The sequence below is a fragment of the Lissotriton helveticus genome, chromosome 6, assembly GCF_964261635.1.
Source record: "Lissotriton helveticus chromosome 6, aLisHel1.1, whole genome shotgun sequence".
NCBI lineage: Eukaryota > Metazoa > Chordata > Amphibia > Caudata > Salamandridae > Lissotriton > Lissotriton helveticus.
In genome coordinates this window covers 2039068098-2039093395 of record NC_136067.1, presented here as the reverse complement: position 1 = coordinate 2039093395, position 25298 = coordinate 2039068098, and the positions used below count along the sequence as shown (strand labels likewise).

General features: G+C 45.7%; 1 protein-coding gene across 9 annotated transcripts in view; it reads right to left on the bottom strand.

Annotated features, from left to right (window-relative positions):
• The window catches only part of MAPRE3 (microtubule associated protein RP/EB family member 3), a 692788-nt gene that overhangs the window by 135186 nt on the left and 532304 nt on the right, over positions 1-25298 (bottom strand). For all 9 annotated transcript variants that reach the window (XM_078650043.1, XM_078650048.1, XM_078650046.1 and 6 more), the window contains one exon: positions 10684-10885. In XM_078650043.1, coding sequence (XP_078506169.1) covers positions 10684-10885 — 202 coding nt within the window. The remainder of the gene's footprint in view (positions 1-10683; positions 10886-25298) is intronic.

Here is a 25298-nt window from a genome sequence, read left to right as displayed (position 1 = left end):
TTAACCCCAAACTACATTCCCCATCATTCATGAGAACATGAAAAGTCACAGTAATACCTGTCCAGTCTTGGCCCAGCTTGGCCCTTCTCAGTCTTCGCCCGCATGTCCTCGTCTTCTTTCTTTGCTGCTGCAGCCAGAATTAAGTCAGGGACCTCGGTCCCCACTCTTGATCTTTTTCTGAATTGTGTTTTTCATGCTTTATTTTGGGTATGCTGTATTGCATTGGTTGTCTTTAGGTTTTCTGTACTGCAACGACAATCTGTTGCTTCTTTCGCAGCCGCTCATTGTTATTGGCGGTTCTGCGGAGCCGCGGGGGCCGCACGCGATGGTCCTCCGACCGCTAGAGCACGCGTTTGCAGCGCAACTCACGCAAGTGCTTCGTCTATCCCTTAAGAGCGATCCAGCAATGCTGTCGCTGTTTGACACATTGCAAGGGCTAAGTGTTCCCCGATAGCGCACAAATTATCAGGGTGCCCCCACAGCTCTGAGTCAGAGGACCCCCATGGTGTCGGGACTAGTGGCTCCCCGCACGGCTCATTTGAATGTCCCCCGGGGTCTGTGCTTTTGTCTCGGTTTTCAACTGCAGCACTGTAATGCACTCCCCCCTGTGTTGCCATATTAAGCCTACCGCAAGACTGACACTGACCAGGCTGAATTCATGATTGGCCAGTAAAACCAAGGCTGTAGTGGTGGGAGGTGCTGCCTCCCCAGACAGTGTAGTTTGCTACCCCAAAAATTGCCTGGGTTTCCTCCCAGCCCAATACTACCCTCCCTCTACACCTACGCTTCCCTAATGAGCTACTTACCTCCAATAGATGAATACAATGGAGTAGTTCGAGGACAACTACGCCAAGGAAGAGGAGGTAGCCTACTTCTCAGTGCCAGATGAGTTTTGAGAGGCAGTAGATGCCTCAAACCACAGGGCGGTCTCGGCTTGATCATCAATCGAGAGAAGTCGGCCCTGAACCCCATCACAATCTCTGATCTTCCTGGGGTTCGTGATCAACTAGGTGGAATCCATCTTGAGCCTTCTGTCCAGGAACTGGGCCAAAGTGCTACACAAGGTGCACAGAACCCTGGCAAGGCCCTTGACTTCTCGCCGACAGATTGCCAGGGTAGTAGCCTTCTGTCCTCCTCCATACAGGCAATTTTTCCGGGCCCCCTTCACTTCTGGGTCTTGAAACACCTGAATGAGTCCCACCTGGGTCGCAGCCTCAATTACTCCCAGCACGTTCCCCTCTCGTAGAAGGTCAAGGACGAGCTGCAGTGGTGGGTCACACATATGAAGGCCTGGAATGCACGGGCCATTTTCTGTTCCCAAGTAGACTTAGCAATAGAACCCGAAGCCAGCAGCTCTGGTTGTGGGCCCTGCACATCAATTGCCTAGAGTTAATGGCAGGCTCTTTTGCAGGGAGATATTGGACTACTGAAAATGGACTATGTAGCGGCAGTCCGTTACATCAACAATCTGAGAGGTACGCGCCTCAGAGCGCTGTTGGATGTGGCGAAGAGTTTCTGGAAATTCTGCCTTGAACATCATGTGTCAGTGGTGGTAGGGCATTTCCCGGGCTTGGACAACCAAGTGACAGATTGGCAATCTCGTCACCTCAAAGGTAGGAGTCTGTTGAAACAGTTTCCGCAGGTGTTTAAGGCTCTGTTGAGTTGTTGGGGTCCTTTCACCGTCTATCATTTTGCGTCCCGGGTGGACTGTCAACTTCCGCAGTTATTAAGTTAGAGACCATATCCCGAATCAATAGCGACCAAAGCCTTTCTCCAAGACCAGTCCATGGAGGCGGATTATGCCTTCCTGCCATTTGCGATGATAATGAAACTCACGGCGCTGACCAATCGTAAATAAGCAGATGTGATGGTATTTTGAAAGTCGTAAGTCTGGTATCCAGTTCTTCTGGACCTTACTTGGGTTTTTACAATCTGTCTACCCCAAAAACCATTTCTCCTCAATAATCCCTCAGGGAATCTCCACCTGCTGGTGGTCAGCAGATCCCTACAGCTTATGGTGTGGAGGATTACAGGTCACACTAGCAAGTCCCAGGGCTTTCGGACACAGCTGTGGAACTGCTGTCTCTGCGGTCAATACTGTTAAATGATACCGCTCAGCCTGTCCCTAATGGTTGGGTTGGGACCAGCTGCGGAATTTGGACACCATGGGGACAGATGTTGTCCACATTTTACATTTTTTGGCTTCTCTGGCGGAAAGTTAGGCCTATAGGTCAGTCAACATCTTTAGGTCCGCAATCTCTTTGGGACATGCACATGTGGGGGGGAAGGGGTGGTTCAGTTGATGAACATCTGTTGGTCCGGAAGCTTCTCCATGGGATCAGGTTGTCTCTTCCCCTGAACCGAGCTGCTCGGTGCTTTGGGATGTCAACAAGTTGTTGAATCTCTTCCTCTCGTACCCACAAAAAACGATCTTTCTAGGAAGCAGTTGTCAGTGAAGTTGGCTATGTTGATGTGCTTGGTCTCTTACCACTGGGTTTCAGATGTCCATGCTCTAGACATTACTGGTCACACCTTTATCTCGGAGGGGGGTTTCCTTGCATGTGTCCCGTAGGACGAAGTGCAACTCAAGAATGATCTCATATCCGACCTTCCCGGGTTTCCCCAAACGGTGGGTAGTTTGCTATGTCAAACACTATGAGTTAATGACCGAGGAACTCGGCCCCATGGGGAAAGATAGCTGCTTGCTGCTCTGGGTAAACCTCATACAGCTGTCTCCTCTGCTGCATTGCGTACTGGGTATGCTGGGACATGCAAGAAGCTGGTATTTACACAAAGGTGTTTGGAGCGCATTCTGCCCGAGGGGCTGTGGCATCTAAGGCATTCATACTTCGGGCTCGTTTGGAGGATATTATGAATGGCTTGGACTGGTCTGCGGGTTTGACCTTTTTACTTTGAACCAGCCTCTTCCATTGCGACCCTGGTGGTAAACCAGTTTTAAACTGGCATAATCCTCGCCTCCGGGTTTGGACATAGAATGAAAAATGTCCTAGCAATTTATAAAAGAAAGTTTCAATTCTATCAAGGATACAAAGGCGTGGATTAACCCATATGTTTCTCAGTTAAATTTTGCCCACCCAATGATATCGGAACTCTCCGTTCAGGGTGTAAGTAACAGTTTTTTCATCAGTTTCTTAATTGTATGAACTGGTCTGTGTTGAACATGCTTGTTTCTTTGCATTTGCTGTGTTGATTGACACTGCATTCCTGGCTGGTTCGCCTGAGGTCCCAGTTTGAACTTCTGTATGGGTTCTTGCAGGATTGGAGTCATCCAAAGAGGAGCAGGAGGTTCAACAGTCTGCTTTGGTCTCAGGAAGAAAGGACGAGGACAGGTGGACAGAGACTGGGAAGGGCCACCCTGGGCCATGATTGGAAAGTTGTTACTGTGACTTTTCATTTCCTCCACTATGATGGGAAATGCAGGATATGTGTTTATAAAATGGCTGCTGTTTCAGAAATGAAGAAAGGGCTGGCAAATACTCACCTCTGTGTCCTTAATAGAATTGAAACCTTACAATTGCTAGGACATTTTTCATTACTGATTTAAATGTATGCACCTTTTAAATCAAGAGCCAGTACAGAGTTGCTATGGCAGCATATCACGTTTTATTTTTTCATAGCGACTGCCACCTGAATTCACCTTAGAGTATTTGGAAGCTATGCTCAAGATTGCAGCTTTACTATAGTCTAGCTTGAAAGGAAAAAAGTGATTCAATAGTGGATCCTTGTAGCACTCCGGCAAGTAGAATAAGATCTTGTTAAGACAATTTCACATCAAAGGTCTCTTATTTAAGGAAGAGTTACTAGTCAGTGGGGCCAGGGCTCACTGTCAGGCAAGGTGGTGGCTCTGATAAGGTTGTCATTGTAGGACCAGGGTATCATAATAGAGGAAAGAGAAAAAAAGGGGACAAAGGGTCCAGATCTTATGCGCTCCTGCATAAAATAGAGGGTATTTGGAGTGGGATTCTTGTTCTCTGCAATGATCGATTCCTTCCCCATTGATTTGCAAGACTTAGAGATGTGCCACAAAAGGTAAAAAAAAAAAGGTTTGGTCGTCCACTAGGGCCCGGTGCGCCTTTTGAGCAGAGAAATATCGAGATAGCGCCCAAGGCTGCTGTTGTTTCATGACCATTGCTGTAAGGCTTGTCCTCTCACACGAGAATGTGAAAAATTTGAGCATAACGAGCGAACCTACAAACTCACCCAACACACCAATTGCAATACATCTTGGGTGGTCTATGCGGTTGTGTGCCCATGTGGCTTTTTGTATGTGGGGCAGACCACGCAGAAAATCAAATGTCGGATCCTACAGCATATGAGCCGCATAAGATGCAAGACTATGGGCGCACCCCTGGTGGATCATTTTCATAGATTTGAACATCATGAGGATAGCCTCCGATGGTGGGTCATTGAAAAGATAACGGCCAACCCCAGAGGTGGTGATTTATATAATATCCTGAACAGAAGAGAGTGTAAGTGGATACACACTCTTAATACCGTAAGCAAGGGTCTTAATGAATTAGAGGAATTGAATAAACAAGTGTCTTTGCTGGGAATATAAATCTATAACTGTACTGTGCCATCTATATTTACAATCATGACACACACTGAATATGATGTAATGATAACTGTTACGATATGTGGTCGATTATGTGCTATGTTTTGTCATTTATGCACTCTGTATAACATTTCTTCCATGTTACAATAACAGGCATTCAGTGTTTATCCAAGGCAACATAGACACGACATATCAGCGTCTTTGTCCCTCTTTTACCTCTACCCACTTGCTTCCTAGTCCGTTTTTGACTTCCACCCAACATCGGTCGATGTCCTTCGAACTCGGCAAAACAGACTGGCCTTTTGAGTACTCTCTATATATATGAGATAATTGGCCCTTCTGACAATAATGCTTTCCTCAAACAATCATCATTTGAATTTCGTGATCTAAGACTTTCTAGATCTCTACACGTCGTTTTCAAGTAGTCCGCTTTCTATGCAGACTACGCTATACAGCCTGGGTAATTACTAAGGCGGTAACACAGTTGCAATCACTGCCGGTATCCCGAAGCACCGTGAGGCTCGGAGATAGAGGGTTCTGTGGATTAAAATACGGGTAAGTTCAGAGCCAATCTCTCCCTTCTCCCTCCCCTCCCCCCCCCTCCCCTCCTTTTACCTCGTTTACCGCCCAGTATGAATTATTACCAAAATATGTCCCTCCAATATTGTGTCTCCAAATAACAGCGTCCCCATGTCTAGTGGAAGTGACCTCCACAAGTTTTAAACATCCGGAAGCACTGGGAGGCTCGGATGTCAACGCTGGAAGCCGGAATATAGCGGGTAGGCTCTTGTCCATTTTTCGTGTATAAAGACAGAATCAGGATGCGATTCGCCATCCAGTTTGTTCATATGGAGTAAGCCCGAATTCTCCATTTTTATGTTTTCAATATAGCTCAATTGGATGGAATTGGATTAACTTCACTAGCGTCCTTCAAATAAAACAATCGGGAATCAGGTAAGCCCTTCTGGTTTACTTAAAATTAGACACCATTAATCCTTCAAACATCAAGGACATAATCTACCATGATGTATTGTCATTTTTACAGTGCGCCCTCAAATTATTGGAGTGACCGGCCGTATCTGTTTCTATTGGGAATCTGTATACTGACACAACTAAGGTAATTGACAAATGCCAAACAGGGCAAAATTTAGTAATCTTGAGTCGATGTATATGGAGCACACTGATGCTGTTTTAAATTAATTATAGGTACCAATCACATGCCCATATAAGAAAATCACGAGTACATTACATGGACCAAGATATATCTTTAAGGTAAATAGATGCCTGTGTTTCATCAGTTATCTTGAGACAGTGTATAATGGATGGACTGATGTTGTCTTAATTAATTCTAGGCATCACCTATCATGTCCATATAAGAAATCACGACTCCATATGGACCCAGATATCGCTTCAAGGTAATTAGATGCTCTTGAAATACCAACCATGTGAGGTGGGATTAATCACCACGGAGGTTTGGATAGATTCTACCCACTCCCTTTGTTGTCTCTCTAGGAATCCTGTGTGAGACTCGGTGAATTCTTTTGGATCACCAAAATCAACGGTTCCTCTACTACTAAGGGTAAGAGGGATTGCCATATCCCCTTGGGATAGGCTGCACCTTTATACCACGGTCAATAATTCGCAAATTCTCCTCCCTTTCTGTTTTAGGGTTATTCCATAATCCCTGGTTGCCTCGTATTTTGCTCTTTGTCCTGATGAAGACTCGCCATCCCCAGGTCCAAATCACCGTTTGGGAATAAGTCGAGTCGAAACGTCGACATTTTTCAATACACACACCCTAGACCAGTGTATCTCCAACATTGTAACTGTGCAAAAACTATGGACATTGATACATGAACACTACAATGTTGTGATTTATGATTTTATGAACTTATATCTGCTGGTTAGGTGTTCATTGCTGTAATTTTGTTGAATTATGTATATGCAGTATTGACTAAATTATATTCAACTTTCTTTTCTATCACTGTGTAATTTCTTTTCTGTTTTCACTTGTTCACCCCCTTGAATCACACTCTTATCACTGCACCTTCCTGTCTTGGGGCAACCCGTTTGTTTTTATTGACAAAAATATGTTATAATTTGAATATATAAAAATAAAATAAGAATATATATTTTTCCAAAACCGTGGTGTTAGGCTCCTTCTCTCAAAGATTTAGTCTTTGTTGTATAGTTAGCAGACTTAAAAAAGGTGCTACTGCTTTGGGAATAATAATTCACTTTTTGATCAGATCTGTGTACCGCAATCTATAGGTCGCGGACCATTGTTTGTTCATATCGTTGTTTCATGACCAGCTCCTGGACAAAGAGGTCTGCTGCAGGTCCTTCTGCTCACTTAGGCACACCAATTATTCGAACATTATTGCGGTGTGACCTGCCTTCGTAAATCATCGAGCTTGGCCTCTAGAAGTTTATTTGTAGCTTGTAGATCACAGACTTGTTTCTTGAGGACTTCCCCATCGGCCTAAAGGTTTACTGTAGTTTCTTTAGCTCTGACTCTAGTGCCCATGTTTCGGAGGTACGCTCTTATGAACGAAACTTCTGTTGGCACGGAGTCTATTCATGTTTCTGGGCATGTTGACACTCCACTTATAGCCGCTATAATGTCGTGCAGTGTGAGGTCTTCCTTTTCCAGAGCTGGCTGGGCAAGAGGCTGCAATTGGTCCTAGGAGCTTTCCACCACGTCTTGGACTTTATGCAGCGTGGATCATATGCCATTATTAACATTTACATACTACCGCCTTTGTGCTGCAGATCAAACAGTGTTCCCATAGTCCGATATCGAAAGTAGATAATAAACCCTGTTGGACTTGGCCCTTTTTGCAGGGTCATCCCTGAACTTTTTGCCTTCCTCCTGTATTTTCTCTGACCTGTTTTTGGTGGTTTTATGACTCTGGGCACTATACCACTGCTCATCAGTGATAAAGTGCATATGCTCTCCCTATTGTGAATTGAGGTATGGATTAGTGATTCCATGATTGGCTGATTTAGTTTACTGGTCAGACCCTAGTACAGTGCACTGAGTGTGCCAAGGGCATGTAAACCAAATGCTGCTGGTGGGCTTGCAGCACTGGTTGTACCACCCACAGAAGCAGCCTGTAAAAGTGTGTCTCGGGTCTGCCATTGCAGAGCCTGTGTGCAGTCTGGTACTGCCATGCTGACTGGGAAAGTGCACCCACTTGCCAGTCCCTAAAACTTCTCTTTTCTTCATATCAGACACCCCTATGGTAGGCCCAAGAGCAGGGTGCATAGTACGTATAAGGTAGGACAAGCCCTGATGTGTGTGTGGCATGTCCTAATAGTGAATTACAGCCATTTTCGTTTTTCACTATTGCAAGGCTACCTATTCGCCATAGGCCAGAATGAGCAGTTATATTATTACATTTTATAATCCTAACTTGCTCAGGAAACTAGGTCGAAATTTGAGTTTAGTATGCCTGAACTCAGAATGATAAAATACATCTTTTAGTGATGTTGGTTTAAAGATTCTGTGTTTGAAAATACCACTTTTAGAAAGTAGGTATTTTCTTGTCTAACTATCCAAGCCTGTCTGCTAGGTTGTGTATTCCTTTTCTGGAGTTTGAGTGACAGGGGCTGGAGGATTCCAGGAGTCAGGATGAGTCAGACCAGTGCTGAATAGAGAGATCTGAATGTAGATGGGAGGGAGGAGTTTCACCTAGGACCTGAATAGGGCTGTGCCTTCCCTCCACAATGCCGGCTCCACCCCCTGTGGTGTGTCTAATGTCTCTGCCCTGCACTGTGAAAGTAAAGAATGAGTCATGTAAACAGAGTGCTCCAGGACTGACCAGAACTGGTTTGGACTAGGCAAAGGCCTCTCTGCCTTCAGAGAACAAAGAGAAAAGCAGTATAAATATTGGGACCCAACCTCAGAAACTTTAGATCACTTTTGGGAAATAAGAAGAAACCTTTGCTGAGGAGCGGAATCAGAGAGACTGAGGAGAAACTATCCCTAAGCTGGAGTGCTGCTTAGGGGATTGGCCTGCAGTGGTTGCCTGACTGCCAAAGAAAGGAGAAAGGAACTTTTTGTGTGCTTTATTCAACTTGTGAAGGATCTCCAAAGGCTTGAGAGAAGAGCTTGCCACCTGCTGAAGTCTCAGGGACAACAGACTTCAACCACCAGCTCCCCAAGAGTTCTTTGGAAGTGCCTGCAGCTGTTTTGGGGCCTTCTGAGGGACTGCGTGTCGCAAGGAGCTAGAAGTGTGACTCATGAAAAAGAAGCGTGTCGCAGCCGCTGCTGTCGCATCACTGAACAAGGGTGTCGCCGCTGTAACTGTCGCATTGCACCGCATCACAAGAAACGTCTCGAAACATCGAAGATGTGTGTCGCCGTCACAGCCGCTGAATCACTGAGCAAGGATTTCGCTGCTGTAGCTGTCGCATTGCACCGCATCACAAGAAGCGCCTCGCATCCACGGAGAAGTGTGCCACCGTCGCAGCATCACTGAACAAGGGTGTCACCGCTGCAGCGGTCGCATCGAGCGGAAGCGTATCGCATCGTCGGAGAAGTGTCACCGCCAAAGCCGCTGTTGTCGCATCACGGAACAAGGGTGTCGCCGCTGCAGCTGTCGCATCGAGTTGAGACATCTCGTAACATCGGAGGATCGCGCCGCATCAAGATGAAGACAGCATCTTTGTTTCTTTGCACTGGATCTTCAACGCCTCACCGTCTTTGCGTGTAAGGAACTACTGCATCACCATCCCTACAACACTTTCGTTGTGGAAGCATTACGCATCTTAAGGTACATTGACTCAAAGTGTCGCATTTTATGATCTAAGGAGCTCTAAGCTAATGCTACCATTTTAAGTACAGTATTGTGGATTTTTGTCGTTTGTGGTCTTGTGTTAAACCTATATAAAGAATACTTATTTTTAATATACAACTTGTGTGGTGTCCAACTGTAGTGTTGTCACTTGATTACTATATGTGTTCACAAACGCTTTACACACTGCCTCTGAGATAAGCCTGTCTGCTCGTGCCAAGCTACCAAGGGGGTGAGCAGGGGTTATTTTAGGAGTGTACCTCCTTACCCTGACTAGAGGCAAGGGTCCCTATTTGTCACAAGTACCTACCTGTGCCAACTAGAGACCCCCAAACCAAAAAAAACCAAACATTGAAACGACCTCAAACACGCCTTCTGGGCTTCAGTAAAAATGTGACACCGGCAATGCTGAAGTTAGCGGCACTTGCACTTTTGATGACAAAAAGAAGAGTAGCAATTTGCTGGGGGACTTTGAACATGCTTATAGAAATACAGACTCTTACACTACATACATTAGTGTTGCTATTAACTTATGCCAGCAAGGTAGTAACTTTATGCAATACTGCAGCTCAATTTTTTATTTTTTTTTGCTTTGTATTCTGGCCTTATGTTGTAATAATACTTAAAAAATTCAATTTTAACAATAGGTCACTAACCAGTAGCTGACATTTACTTCAGATTGATATAAAGTTAATCTAATCTCTACATAGTAATACTGAAGAACAGTTTCTCTTAAGACTTGATACTTTCTAAATTAAATATATATGTACATAACATTGAATTACATGTGTAAAATGAATCTTGTTCCATTGTCCACAATCTTATTAAACAAGTCTCAACTAATTTCATCTTGCAGATGTCAAATCATCAGCTGTCAATTTTACCGCGACCATTGCCCATGGAACATGGGGAGGGAGGTAAATATTAGAAAGAAAGGGGAGAGAAAGGAGACCTTATTGACACTCTACAGTCTAGTGTACAGTTTTGAGGGAAAACGTGTAATGGCCATCTATTGTTATGAGCATTATACATGCTAATATCTACCCAGGCGCTCAATATGCTGTGGACTGCTAATATTATTGTGTAAAACATTTCTGTTCTACATGTTATGCAGCTAGATAAATAAATGCTGGGGCAGGAGTTGGAGCTGTACGTTCTCGACTTACACTTCCGTGTTGCGGAAACATTCCTTAGGGTAGTTGATTCACACTTGGTATTTATATATTAAACGGGTGTATTTAGTCTGCAGTTTGTGCTATACACAGGTTCTCCTTCACCACAATCCTGCAGAGGGACAACCACACTTACCTGCTGTGCCAATGGGTTTTCTGGGTTTGTTGAAGACTTGCTCTCCTGGGTGCGGAGGAGCAACCACATCTTGCCCTTGCCTTGATAACATAGGGTCATATTCTTTTCCATCGTAGTTGGCATCAAATAACTTCTTAAACCACTGAACAAACTCAAAATTATCCTGGAACTTTCCTTTTACCAATCTTTCTACTGGAATTATCTGTGGGAAAAGACAACAAACATATATTGACCTTTTTCAAGAGTGCATCTCTATTTCATGCAAATAGAGAATACTAATACAGGAATCTATCTAATAATTAGACACTTTATTTTTTACAGCTTTGACCTGTGATGCGCATGCCTCTTCTGGATAATACAATAGAGTCCCCTGGACGATCTTGATCCAGCATATCATGCTAGGTTTATCACTTTTTTTAAATTTGCAAATTAAGTCAACTCACTGCTCATTGGTTGACACATGGTGAATTAAATGGGTTTACATTACAGCAGATCCCAATAAACACTTCATGCGGGTCACATACTGAACAGTGTATAACACATGCAAAACCGTGAACGACTCAATCTCATCACCAAATGCACAGTCACAGTTTTGTCATTCCCTGATTAATCTGCTCAATTTTGAAAAGGTTTGAAGGTGAAAACTTGAAAAATAATATGCTGGCCTGAAATTCTATCATAATCCCTGTACCTGACATACATAAATCAATCAATCAATCATGGACATTTATATAGCGCACTACTTACCCGGAGGGTCTCAAGGCGCTTGGGGGGGGGGGGGTGCTGCTACTGCTCGAACAGCCAGGTCTTGAGCTTCTTCCTGAAGGAGAGGTGGTCTTGGGTCAGGCGCAGGTCGGTCGGGAGGGAGTTCCAGGTCTTGGCGGCCAGGTGGGAGAAGGACCTTCCTCCTGTTGTCGATCTTCGGATGCGGGGGACGGCGGCGAGGGCGTGACTGGCTGATCGGAGGTGGCGTTTGGGAGCGTAGAAGTTGATGCGGTTGTTGAGGTAGCTCGGGCCTTGGTCGTGTAGGGCTTTGTGTGCGTGGGTGAGGAGACGGAAGGTGATTCTCTTGTTGACGGGGAGCCAGTGCAGGTCTCTCAGATGTCCGGAGATGTGGCTGCGTCGGGGGATGTCGAGGATGAGTCTGGCTGAGGCGTTCTGGATCCGCTGGAGTCTCTTCTGGAGCTTGGCGGTGGTTCCGGCGTAGAGGGCGTTGCCGTAGTCCAGTCGGCTGGTGACGAGGGCCTGGGTGACCGTCTTCCTGGTCTCGGTGGGGATCCACCGGAAGATCTTTCGTAGCATGCGCAGGATGTTGAAGCATGACGAGGAGACGGCGTTGACTTGTCTGGTCATGGAGAGGGAGGAGTCCAGGATGAAGCCCAGGTTGCGTGCGTGGTCTGTCGGTGTGGGTGCGGTGCCCAGGGCGGGGGGCCACCAGGAGTCGTCCCAGGCGGAGGGCGAGGAGCCCAGGATGAGGACTTCCGTCTTGTCTGAGTTCAGTTTCAGGCGGCTGGTCGTCATCCAATCGGCTACATCTTTCAACCCTTCGTGAAGGTTGGCTCTGGAAGCGGCGGGGTCGTTGGTCAGTGAGAGGATCAGCTGGGTGTCATCGGCGTAGGAGATGATGTTCAGGTTGTGTTGGCGTGCGATGGGCGCGAGGGGGCTCATGTAGACGTTGAAGAGGGTGGGGCTTAGCGAGGAACCTTGAGGGACGCCGCAGATGACTTCGGTGGCCTCTGACTTGTACGGTGGTAGGCGGACTCTCTGTGTTCTTCCGTCGAGGAAGGAGACGATCCATTCCAGTGCCTTTTCCTGAATTCCGACGTTGCTGAGGCGCTGCACTAGGGTGCGGTGGCAGACAGTGTCGAATGCCGCGGAGAGGTCTAGGAGGATGAGGGCCGCTGTTTCTCCGTTGTCCATCAGGGCTCGGATGTCATCGGTGGCAGCGATCAGGGCGGTCTCGGTGCTGTGGTTGGCTCGGAAGCCAGACTGTGAGGGGTCGAGGGATCCATTCGTCTCGAGGAAGGCGGCCAGCTGTTTGTTGACGGTCTTCTCGATGACTTTGGCTGGAAACGGGAGGAGCGAGATGGGGCGGTAGTTCTTGAGTTCGGTGGGGTCCGCTGTTGGTTTCTTAAGTAGAGCGCTGAGTTCGGCGTGCTTCCAGCTCTCCGGGAAGGTGGCGGTGTCGAAGGAGGTGTTGATGATGTCCCGCAGGTGGGGTGCGATGACAGCGTCGGCCTTGTTGAAGACGTGGTGAGGGCACGGGTCGGTCGGAGATCCGGAGTGGATGGAGTTCATCATGCGGACGGTGTCATCGGTGCTGATCGGAGTCCAGGCGCGGAGGGTGGTGGTGGGTGGCGTTGCTGCGGTCTTTGTGTGCGATGGTTGACTACTGAAGCTGTTGTGTATGTCTGCGATCTTGTTGTGGAAGTAGGAGGCGAGGGAGTTGCAGAGGTCTTGCGATGGGGTGATGTCGTTGTTACCGGCGTTGGGGTTGGAGAGCTCTTTCACGATGTTGAAGAGTTCCTTGCAGTTGTGTGCGTTGGTGTCCAGTCGGTCCTTGAATGCAGTTTTCTTGGTGGCGCGGATCAGTTGGTGGTGCTTCCGGGTGGCAAGCTTGAGGGTGGTCATGTTGCCCGGTGTAGGTTCCCTTCTCCAGACTTTCTCGAGGGCTCGGCAGTTCTTCTTGGAGCTCTTGAGTTCGTCGGTGAACCATGGGGCTTTCTTGCTGCCGGGTCTGCTGGGCGGGGTCCTCAGAGGGGCGAGTTCGTCCGCGCAGTTGCTGATCCACTTTGTGAGGTTGTCGGCGGCCTGGCTGGGGTTCGCTGAGCTGGCGGGAGGGTGCTGACTCAGGGAGGCGGTGAGCTGGTCGGCTGTGATCTTGTTCCAGCTTCTTCGGGCAACCTGTTGCTGGTGGTGGTGGGTCGTCGTTCTTCTGAAGGTGAAGTGGACGCAGCTGTGGTCCGTCCAGTGGAGTCCTGTGGCGTGGCTGAAGGCGATGTCTTTGCTGGATGAGAAGACGGCGTCGAGTGTGTGTCCGGCGAGGTGGGTGGGGGTGGTCACCAGTTGCTTGAGTCCCAGGTTTGCGAGGTTTTCCAGCACGGTGGTGGTGTTGCGGTCGTTGTTGTTCTCCAGGTGGAAGTTGAGGTCCCCGAGGAGGATGTAGTCGGCTGAGGGGAGGGCGAGCGGGCTGATGAAGTCGGCGATGTCCTCGCTGAATTGTGTGCGTGGTCCCGGGGGTCTGTAGATCAGGGTGCCTCTGAGAGTGGTCTTCGGGTTGACGTGGATCTGGAAGTGCAGGTGTTCGGCGGGTGCGATGGTGTCGTCGGTGTTGGTCGTGATGCGGATGGTGTTCCTATGAATGATGGCGATGCCACCTCCTGTCTGGTTGACGCGGTCTCTCCGGATGATCTTGTAGCCGTCCGGGATGGCGATGGCGATGTCGGGTGCTGAGGAGGCGTGCATCCAGGTTTCCGTGAGGAAGGCGACGTCTGGGTGTGTGGTGTCGAGCAGGTTCCAGAGCTCGACGGCGTGTCTGTGGACGGAGCGGGTGTTGAGCAGGATGCACTTCAGGTGGCTGCTGCTGGAGTTCGGCTTGGTGGGTGCTGGTGCCGCGCAGGTCCGGGTGCAGGAGAACTTGCAGGCCTGGCAGATGAAGGGACCGTGGGTGCGTCTCGGGGTGGCTCGGTAGCATCCAGGGGTTCGGCCGGCGTTGAGTGCGTTGAGGGCGGCGGCGTCGTACGTCCGGCGGGTGGGCTGGGGTCTGCGGGGGCCAGGGGTCCTGGCGCTGGGCGCGGTCCAGGCGCGGACGGGCGCAGACGGGCTTACCTTTGGCGCACCTTCGGCGCTCATTCGGTGCTCCCGCTGCGCGGTCGCTCAGGGGGCGTCATAAATATGTCTCCAGGCATGGCAGATTTATTCTATTTAAGGGTCACCACTTTTTTCATCCTTAGCCAACAGCCAGCTGTGCATGATCACACTTGTTTAGAAAAGCATCGTATTGTTATCAACATATCCATGGTTGTTTTCAAAACACACCAATTCTAGAAAAAACCCTGGAGTGACCACTTTAGTATAAAAGACCCTCACTCCCCCCCTACAAATTAGAGGAGAATTCCTTCCGAGCCGAGACAGGGGCCCTGCATGCCAAATCTTCGACATACAGTGGTCTGACATCACTTTCGGGTTGTCATCCTTAGCGCGGAGACGGGCCCTTTGTTCTAAACCATCAGGTGAGGGGGCTGGTTTGTCCCTAGGGGTTTCTTGGCAACAGAAACACATAGCTATACGAATGTGCACCTACACATCCAGGTTAGGCTAGGTACATTTAGGCAAATTACTTATGGGGTGCATTTTAGGAATATGCAAGTGCTACGGTTATTATCTGAACTACTTCTGTTGATCTTAGTAGCACTATGGTAGAAATGTATCTCCTATTCACTATATTGGTACTAGCATTCTCTTGTGTATGCTTCCGTCTCCTGATTGTTGCAGCACGTATGTTTTACACAAGACTTTCGCTGGACCAAGAAACATTTATTCAAACATCCTAACCGCCATCCTGTGTATTTCCTGATAGGAAGCAAGCACGAGTGTCTGAGTGAAACATTCTGTACTGTTTTCCACGATCCCTGAGGAATTAGGTTTGTCATGTTCAGTGGTTGCCAGAGACTACATACACCACTGCAGAATACAACGGGGTGGTAGTGGCATTGTACAGCTAGCTGGTGTAGCGGCTGACTTATCCTGTGGGGGTGTCCGGAAGCTGCAAAACATGCAGGTCCTAGGAGACTCCCAGAAACTACATGACATGGAGTTGCCAATGTTGGGTTGTTTCTTACATTACCAGTAAAAATTTGAGTAGTTTAGTCGTGCTATCTCAGATAGCGCTTTCCACATTCTTTCAGAGACGCCTGAAGTTGAGGAGGGAAAATCCGCCTCAGCTGCACAGATATACTCTGTGTATTGGAAGGAATGAAAGCCGTTGTCGAGTGGATGAAGAACAGCCGCCTGAAACTGAACTCGGACAAGACAGAGGTCCTCATCCTCTGCTCCACCCCCTCAGCATGGGACGACTCCTGGTGGCCAACTGCCCTGGGTGCAGCCCCAACACCCACCGACCATGCACGCAACCTGGGAGTTATCCTCGACTCAACCCTCTCCATGACCAAGCAAGTCAACGCCGTCTCATCCTCCTGCTTCAACACCCTCCGCATGCTCCAAAAAGATCTTCAGGTGGATCCGCACCGACACAAGAACTGTTACCCAGGCCCTCGTCCGCAGCAGGCTGGACTACGGAAACGCCCTCTACGCGGGAGCCCCGGCCAAACTGCTGAAAAGACTGCAACGCATACAGAACGCCTCTGCACGCCTGATCCTCGACATCCCTCGCCACAGCCACATCACACCCCACCTGAGACCTGCACTGGCTTCCCGTCAACAAGAGGATCACCTTCAAACTCCTCACCCACGCACACAAGGCACTCCACAACACCGGACCAACATACCTCAATAAACGACTCACCTTCTACACCGACCTCGCTCTCGCCACCGTCCCCTGCATCAGAAGAACGACCACCGGCGGCAGATCGTTCTCCTACCTCGTCGCTAGGTACTGGAACGACCTCCCCATCCTCCAACGGCAGACCGAAGACCTCTTGACCTTTAGGAGGCTACTCAAGACCTGGATGTTCGAGCAGTAGAAGCTACCCCCTCTCCCTCAGCGCCTTGAGACCCTTACGGATGAGTAGCGCGCTCTATAAATGCCTTGATTGATTGATTGTATTGGTTGAAGGTTTTATCAAGCTTGTAAGAATAAGAAGTTCTCACATTGTGCAAAAACCTTAGGTACTAGAACTTTGGTTATTCGCCTGAGAATGACTGAGTTCACAAGTAGTGGTTCAGGCACGGGGGAAGATTAAGTAGCAAACGCTCTTAACATTACAGAGAACTGCGGACATGCAGTTACTATGAAATAGTTAGAACACGGTGTACCAGCAACTGGTGGCTGTGTTACGTTTGTGCTTGAGGCACACAAGGTGTTTGGATCAGAGGTACTCTATTCTTGGGTTCAGTTCCCACCTGCAGATCCGGTGACTAAATTGTTCCACACATACATTGTAGCAGAACCACCGGAAGAATACATTCCATATTAAGACATTGAAGAACCGTTGACCTACCAGCAGCATAAAAGCTTGTTTAAAGGCGCCCTCCCACACACATCTGTCATGAGACTCGGTCTGCTCAGCATAGAAGGCACGATGTGGCCGGTCTTAGCAACATATACTCCACATCCACAGATAGATACACTACCAGCGGATGTAAGTACGTAGAATATATAAAGACATAGTCGTGCTCTACAGACACATTGTGCAGTTTGTCATGCGAACATTAACAGTCCAACCTGCAAGAAGTGCTCCACCTGGTCCACATCAGACCACACCTACTATTAACCCACAGAGACTGAAATCAGTAATAGGGACAATTCCTACTAAACAGAAGAACATTTGTTCCGGAGAGCTCAACAAATTTCACAGCTGGAAGCAGTATTTCCCCTTACGGGTCCGCAGGAAAAACAGAATGCTAACCATTTGCTTGCCAATGGGGATGGTTCCCTCGATTGAGGATTGTACCACTTGGGGGAACAATCTTTGCTGCCGTTTACGTCGGAATACACGGTACTCCTTCCTTAGCAGTAGTTCCAAAAGTGTTGAAACAAATACTGAATGAGTACGGGGCAGGACCGGTACTGGACTTTGGAATGAAATTGTTGGCTGATTTTGCCCAAGTCTCTGCAATAATGCTAAGCAACATAAAGGGGGAGGCAGCAGCAGTGTCCATACAGAGCCGCCTAAGGGAAATAGTACCTAGAAATAGGGAGAGAGACTTACCAAAAATTCTCAAAGAAACGTATGTTGAATTAGGTAGAGATTATTTGGGAACCAAAGCAGAGAAGCTACAAATGGCGGGTAGCCCTGACAAAGACAACTCAAAGCAAGCACTCACTTCTCCTAAAAAAAAATGGGAAAACAAATATTTTGGCAAAAAATGTATTCAGAAAAGAATTTACGATCAAGGGGCGGGTATCCCCAACCGGAGTCCACTGAACAGAGGTACTACCTTAGGAATCGTGATAACATTAAAAAAAACCTGATAGGTACCAGGACTCTGATACACGTTCCTTTCGTTCCTTCCAGGGTTCATCAAAAAACTCAGAGAGGGGCGGTCGATCAGAACAAAAGCAAGAAGATCGACCAAAGACAAAAAGGGAAACACATCGCAATTCAGATATTATCAAACAGGAAGATCAACCTAAGGCAAAACCTCAATTAAAAAAGAAGAAAGTGTCTGGCTTAAAAATTAGACATGCCCAGGTTACTGAGGACTCAGCATCTGAACAGGCTCTGACGAAGTTAGACAGCGCGGCAGAGGTGACAATAGCTTGCAAGAACCTGAAGGATTTTCTGGTAACAGCCGTATTGAATGAACACTTTTTGGTGGAAACACCTGATACGAGAGTTGGTGTCCCACATAGATTGTATGAAATTACACTTCAACTAGAGGGGGACATCTTGAGAAAGGTTAAAGGTCTCTTTAGGGAGAACTTAACATATGGATATGACATACTGCTAGCAGAAAGAGATTGGCCGCCTGAGTTTGTGATGGAATGCCCAAAAGGGGAAAGCGTCATTTTGCCTGCTTTCTCCAAACTCGTTCCAGTATCTGTAAAACACTCATATGCTCAGGAGTGGGCGCTAGTGCTAGCTCCAGCATTATACCGCAACCATGTAGGGTGGAAGGTGGAGTCTACCCGCTACGAAACCCTAATAAAATCTACTCCAAATCGCCAGAAACAGTACCCTATAGAAAACAATGCAAAAAGACAGGTGAAAGAAACCTTAGACCAACTTGAATATCAAGGTGTGATTGAGACTTGCACCTCCCCGATGAATAATCCTTTGTTTCCAGTAATGAACCCTGACAACACACATCGTCTAGTTTTTGACTACCGACATCTGAACAAATGCACACGAACATTTGCAGTTCAAAATGCACTTAGTGCCACACCAATGATTAACACTGTGCGGAAGAAATACAAAACAACATTAGATATCTCGATTGGAGTCTTCTGCCAAAATATAGCTACAGAAAGCAGATATTTGACAGTATTTTCTGTGCTCGGCACTCAGCGAAATTTTTGTAGTTGCCTCAAGGGTATAGAACAGCCCGGGGCTATTCTCGGCAAGTGGGTCAGAAATATTACAAACATGCGATGAGGAGGCAGTGTCCTATGTAGATGACATCTATGTGATGGACGATTAATTACTTGAACACTTGAGCAAGGTGAACAAAATAATTGTGGGATTCGCCAATTTGGGCTACAGATTTAATTTAAAAAAATCTAAAATTGCTCATCTCAATGTCCTATTTTTGGGATATGAACTATCAAGTGAAGGCAAGAGCCTGGCAGCCAACTTTTTAGAAAAGTGAGCACTACTCCAACCTCCTAAGACTCTCAAAGATTTGCAATCCATCCTAGGATTAAAAAATGTTGTAACATATATTCTAGATTACGCGGAAAGAGTAAAATCTTTCTACGACTTAATCAGACCTGATTTCACACCACATCAGTGGATACAGCAGCACACAGATACTTTTCGCTCAGTTCAGGCTGACATGGTAGCATCTAAACATTTGCACACATGTGTAAATACTACCAACTACGGGTCGTGCCTGGATTATTAGGATATACTTAACTTACGTTCAATGAAGGTGAGACAGTTTCAATTGCATACAAATCGCATTTATACACAAATGCTGAAATGCGATTTGAGGCAACTGAAAAAATATTGACCGCAGTGCAGACTGTTGTGGTCAGAGAAAGATCACTAGCACAGGGGAAACGCATACTTGTCGTAACCTCAGTACCAACTTAGGAAGCTGTTACCAGAGCAAGCATTTCAAATGCAAAAGCACTGCATCCATGAGGGATACAATGGGCTAATTCTCAAACTGCAACAGATGTAGATTATAAATAGGATTCTACACTAAAAACACAGGCGTTCGTTCCTGCAGTACGAACAAGCATACCCTCTCCCGAATAAAATCTTGCCTCTAGAAAAATATAAATACATAATTTATCTGCTCAGGCTGCCATAGGAAGCAAACAACAATATAGCGCATTTGATATAGTAAAAGGACGTATGCAGGACGGTAGGTTCCATCCCAGCAATATGATCACGCAATCTCTAGGAGATTGTACAGCGCAGTTGGCAGAGCTGAAAGCCATGATATTAGCACTACAATATAAGGATCGGGAATTCTCCACATTTATAGTATGCGATTTGTTTACTGTGTGCAGCCTAACAATTAATATCTTCATTATTGGGGCCAGAATGGAGTGAGAGATTCCAAGGGTTGCACATTAAGCTTAAATTGTTATGGGAACAAGTGGCAAAGCTGAAAGCATGCTTGCCTTAGGCTCAAGTTATTCACACCTTGAGTCACCAGTGTACTAGCAAACACGTTGAAGGGAATTCACTGGCTGATGAAGCTGCCAAGGTGACAGTGTGAACTGCTGCCATTGCTGTTATCACTCATTCTAGCACGAGGATAGCTGGAGGCATACTGATAGCAGTCAACGCCCCGAAGAACAGCTCTGCCGTTCCAAAGGGCTTTCCACTTAAATATTTCTATAAATTAGATGCGTAAAACACACTGTATGCTCAAATTTCAGGAGTGGGGGTTAGAGTTATACCACACACTGATCGCAGATTAAGTTTAATACTAGCTGCACACGAGGGTCTGAGCTCTGCACACGCAGGAGTCACAGCTACAGTTTCGTTACAAAAGCGGCGATTTTGGTGGCAAGTTTGTCTAAACAAACAAATGCATTTGTCTTAAAGTGAGACATCTTGTAGTGTAGTTCCTATATTCCCAATAGGCTCTGCGCATTGGAATAATATATCCTGCAGCTTAGACGTAGGACTTAAGTTGACTAGGTCTCTGCCGAATATATTAGACTTAATTGTGAGTGCCAGCTAGCTCTGAGGTCACTAGAAACTTTCTCGAAAGTACAAGAAGGGATTAGTCTCTGACAACCATATAACATGACAACTTAGTTTCCCTAGAATGAAAGGTATCTCTAGAGTCGCGGAAACAATAGACGGTTATTTCACTCAGTCAGAGGTGCATGCTTCGTTTCACCAGAGTTGCTAAGAAATAGAGTGACGGGCGTTTTCAATGAAAGTATTTATTGAACAGTCTTATTTCTTAAGCATAAGAAATGCACTGCTACAATTGAAATGCTAGTTAAGAAGTACAATGCATATAATACGAATAGTATTATAAAATAGTACTGTAAAAGCATTATATGGTTTCTAAGCCATAAACATAGAATACATAAAATGCATAAAATACATACATTGATAAAATAGTGGCTAAAAGTACTCAACTTGTGCTTCTAAAATACGCCTACCCCGATGTACCAAACCTAAGTCTAATACGAGGGAGGAGTAAGTGTGGTGTAGCTTAGGTCTAGTAATTTTCTGCCAAGAATCTGTTCCAAGAATTCTCTAAGGGTCTAATCAGCTCCGTACCTTGGTTTTAGAATGATAGAGGTCTTGTATCTCTCTCTCAGGACTTGGTCTCCCAGCAACCCGCAAGGGCAGCCTGGAAACACCGGAGCTGGTTTCTCGGCAAGAGAAAAGACAGCGTCTTCTCAGTGAGTCAGTTGGAGGGTCAGCTTCCTTGGGCACTTGCAGCAGCAGGGCGTTGGGCAAGTAGTTAGTCGATCTGCTCCTAAACCACTGTGTGTTTGACTGGGCAAATGTAGGCATATTTATACTTTGAAGGTGCAGAGTTTGACGTAAGATTGGACATAATATCGTCAATAGTGCCTCAGTTCCTTGAAAACTCCAGGAGTTCTTGGATAAATTAATATTCAAGCAGGGGGGAGTCCCTGACTGCTGAAGGCGAGTTTTTCCAAGAAATCGTTGTGGATTCTCGGAGTTTAGTGGAAGTAGCCATGCCATATTTGGGCTGCATAGGCTAAGACTAAATAAGGTAATGATTCCTATGCCTATATAAGGATTGGGTGAATTATACCTATATATGAGCATGAATCGAGAAAATTACACTAGGGTCCTAGATTCCTACATAACACCCACTCCACGATTATTAAGTTCAATAATACCCAAGCGCTGAACATATCTAAAGCAAAGTGTTCACAATCCCACCCCAAAATACAAAAATGCATTTGAATAGGCTTGTTCACATGAAATGCACATGAAATGAGTATATACTGTATGCAAACGTTATAGGCGTCATCTGAAATCAAGCATAAATCATGAGCATATATTCTCTCATTAAATAAAACGAAAGTACATTTATCAATTGATACCTGAAATCTGTCCCATAGCATAAGTTTTTACCTGTGTTTGTTTTCGAGGTTGAAGCCAAATATTTTCATTTTAGGAAGTTCAAACACGAAATCTTTTTCTCTAAGAATAGTTCTACTTTAAGCAGATAATGCTGTGCCAAAAGTTCTATTTTAGGAAAAAAGTTCAATTGGTAGTAGGGTAAGTTTTGCAAAGTGAAGGCCGAATTGCAGAGTTCAGGGAACGCAGTGTGAATATATCAAGAGTTATCCTCAGAGTCAGGAGAAAACATCAGATCGTCTAGGCTGGCAAATAAACTATTTACCATTGTAGGTGAAAGTATAACCACTTCAGTTAGCAAATCAAAAGTGCAGAAGTGTGGATCATCGCCGTCAGCGTTTGATGCATTAGCAATGTCCGTAGTAGATGGTACCTGTATGCCTGTAGTTTCTCGTATCTCACCCTCAGTTAGACTTGCCAGTGATACCTCAATGAATGCAGTCATCAGAATAGGCAGCCGTTGGGGGCAACACGATGCATGAGCAATTACTGGACCTAGCAAAGCGTCAACATCCGATGGCAGTACTGATGGAAGTACTGATGGAAGTGTAACACAAATGTCCAACACGCATTCCTGTCCGCAAAGCAGGCATGGAAGAACAGGTAAGATGCAATCTTGCCAGATTGGTCTGAACGATAGAAACCAGGTTGTGTTCAGATCTCGTAAACGAGCCAAGCCAAGAATCTGCGGAATTCTCTCACGATACCTCATGGCAAGGAAGAATTGTTCCATGGTAGACTGGGTGTTGCTGGTGGCCGGACTTGCCATATCGGAGCAGAAGGAATAAAAATAGAATTCCTGCTACTGGTCCCAAGATGAGAGGCAGGCCGCCGAACACAGAGTGCTCGGAATTTGGAAAAATGCCGAGGACTGCTTCAAATGGTGTTAACAGTCCCGAAAAAATAGTCTTAAATACATGTGCGATGCCGCTGGTATCAGACATGTTTAAGATTTGACTTAACATTTCTGCGAAATGTACTGGGCAGTTTGTTGATAATAATGCATGTATCTCTGCAGAAGACCTTGCTACTTGCAGATCATACGTTTCTCTAGACTAGGTCAGTGGCACATTTTTTTGTAAAAGAGTGGCTTTCATTCTGCTTAAAGTATCAATTTGTATAGAAGAGATATTCAGTGAAGGCCATAAAGCCGTCTCCCTTCCTGTCTCACTTTTTGGATACAATACTTGCATACAACAAGTGACCGTGGATGACACAGTTACAAGATAACTTTTTCCTGGCAACATGCCACAACAGCTGTGATCATTGAGCATAACGTAGCTGCCATTGGATAGCTGCCTGAAAATCGGTACTATCGCTGTGGAGGGTGAACCGTGCAGGTGGCAAGAGAGGTTATTTGCAGAACCGTCGCAGGCTCCGTGCAAATTAATACCCTGGCACAAAAGTGTACCACTCAGTGAGTTTTTACAATTCTTACCACTATGGAATACTTCATGTCCCCCATTCCAACATTTGTGTGTGTATGGTAAAACCCAGGTCGACTTAATGTATTCTTTACCCAACCTTTCATACAGGCCCACTGGTATATGCTCCAGACAATACTGAAATAGGAAAGACGTCACTGGTATCGTAATGGTGCCATGAATTATCCATTCAATGACAGGTTTCTCAGAAACTGTTAATTGTAATCTTTCGAGTTTTTCAATGCTCAGCACCGTATAGTCTGCTCCTCTTTGTGCCAAAGACATTTGTTTATCTGTAAGGTTAAATACAGTAAACAATGACGTGGTATTGATTAGATGCCATGGCACATAGCCTGAACGCAGATTTTGCAACGTCCAGCCTAGCAGCATGATATAACGTAATTGAGACTGGCCATGTTGTAACATTAACAAGTCTTGTTCTATGATGTCAATGGCAGATGACACAATGCTGTCCAAAGAATAAATTCTGGAGGACAGAGTCGTTAACCCATTGTCCACTACAGAGAGGCTTTTTTTCTAAATTAATAAGATCAATTTATCGTATTCTTTCTGCAGTTTCCATTTGCGCAACTTTCCATATTTCGTTGTATGCCGCGTATATTCCGGCATATATGAAACGTTTTTGCCATGGTTTGCGAGGCCCCATTAAGAAATCTCGCAAATCACTGCTTTCTTTAAGTAAAGATAAGTGTTGTTTAATTTCTGGAAGTGTACATTTCTGAAGCCACTCAAGGCACAGCTTCCCTACACTGTAAGTAGTTACTATCTCTGCATGTTGTCTCTGGTAATATCTTGGATCTGGCCTATTCACCGTGAACCCTTGTGTCTTGTTCATGAATCTATCTTGACAGTTATTAGTGTCTGTTTGCCAGATTAACCATTTTTTCCAATCAGGTTTACTTCTGTTCTGTTTAATGATATAGGGTACATCTACCTCCTCATTTGAAGTGCTATTAATGTCACTTGTGGGCTTAGGTATAGACGGTTTGTTTAAATCTTTAATCTTAGCCAGGCCAAGACAAGACGTCTGTTGAACAGTGTCATTTAAAAACAGAATTTGTTCTGGGATGATGCAGGCTCTAAATAAGGCTTCTATACCTTGTACCTGCCAATCTTTAGTGCCCCAGACGGTTTCCATCTCAATGTTGTCTTTCCAAAAGTTAAAACCTAATGCAGACAATTGAGCATAAAAGTTTGCAGAATACATTTGTTTAGTATTGGTCAACATTGTTTTCATTCCTGTCTTATTTAGATTTTTAAAATAAAATGTTTCTGGATTGGTAGCATTAAACCCTGAGAAGTACGAAAACTTTTCTTTAAATGTTTTATAGCTGTCTTTCGGCGGAGTAGGACAATGTTCCCATTGATTGTAATGAAACACATTTCTAGGGCTTGCAGATTTATGCAAATAATGGTGACCATAATGATTAAAACAATACATTTGTTCATAATCTGATGACCCTTCTAAGTAGTCATGTTCTGTAAATTTAGCAGACATTTCTAAATCTTTCATCATGTTGTTAACAGTCTCAAAGTCCCAATCATCAGAAAATTTACTGGGTGCGACAAAGTCACTCAAAGAAACCTTAAACTGATGTGAAATCTTCAATAATTCCACCGGGCCATAGATGTCATAATCAGTTCTGTCCCATGCTATACCCCCAGGTATAGGAACGGCTGTGATGTTCACTGCTGACAGGCCTCTTCTTTCACGATGAGATGATTTGTAAGG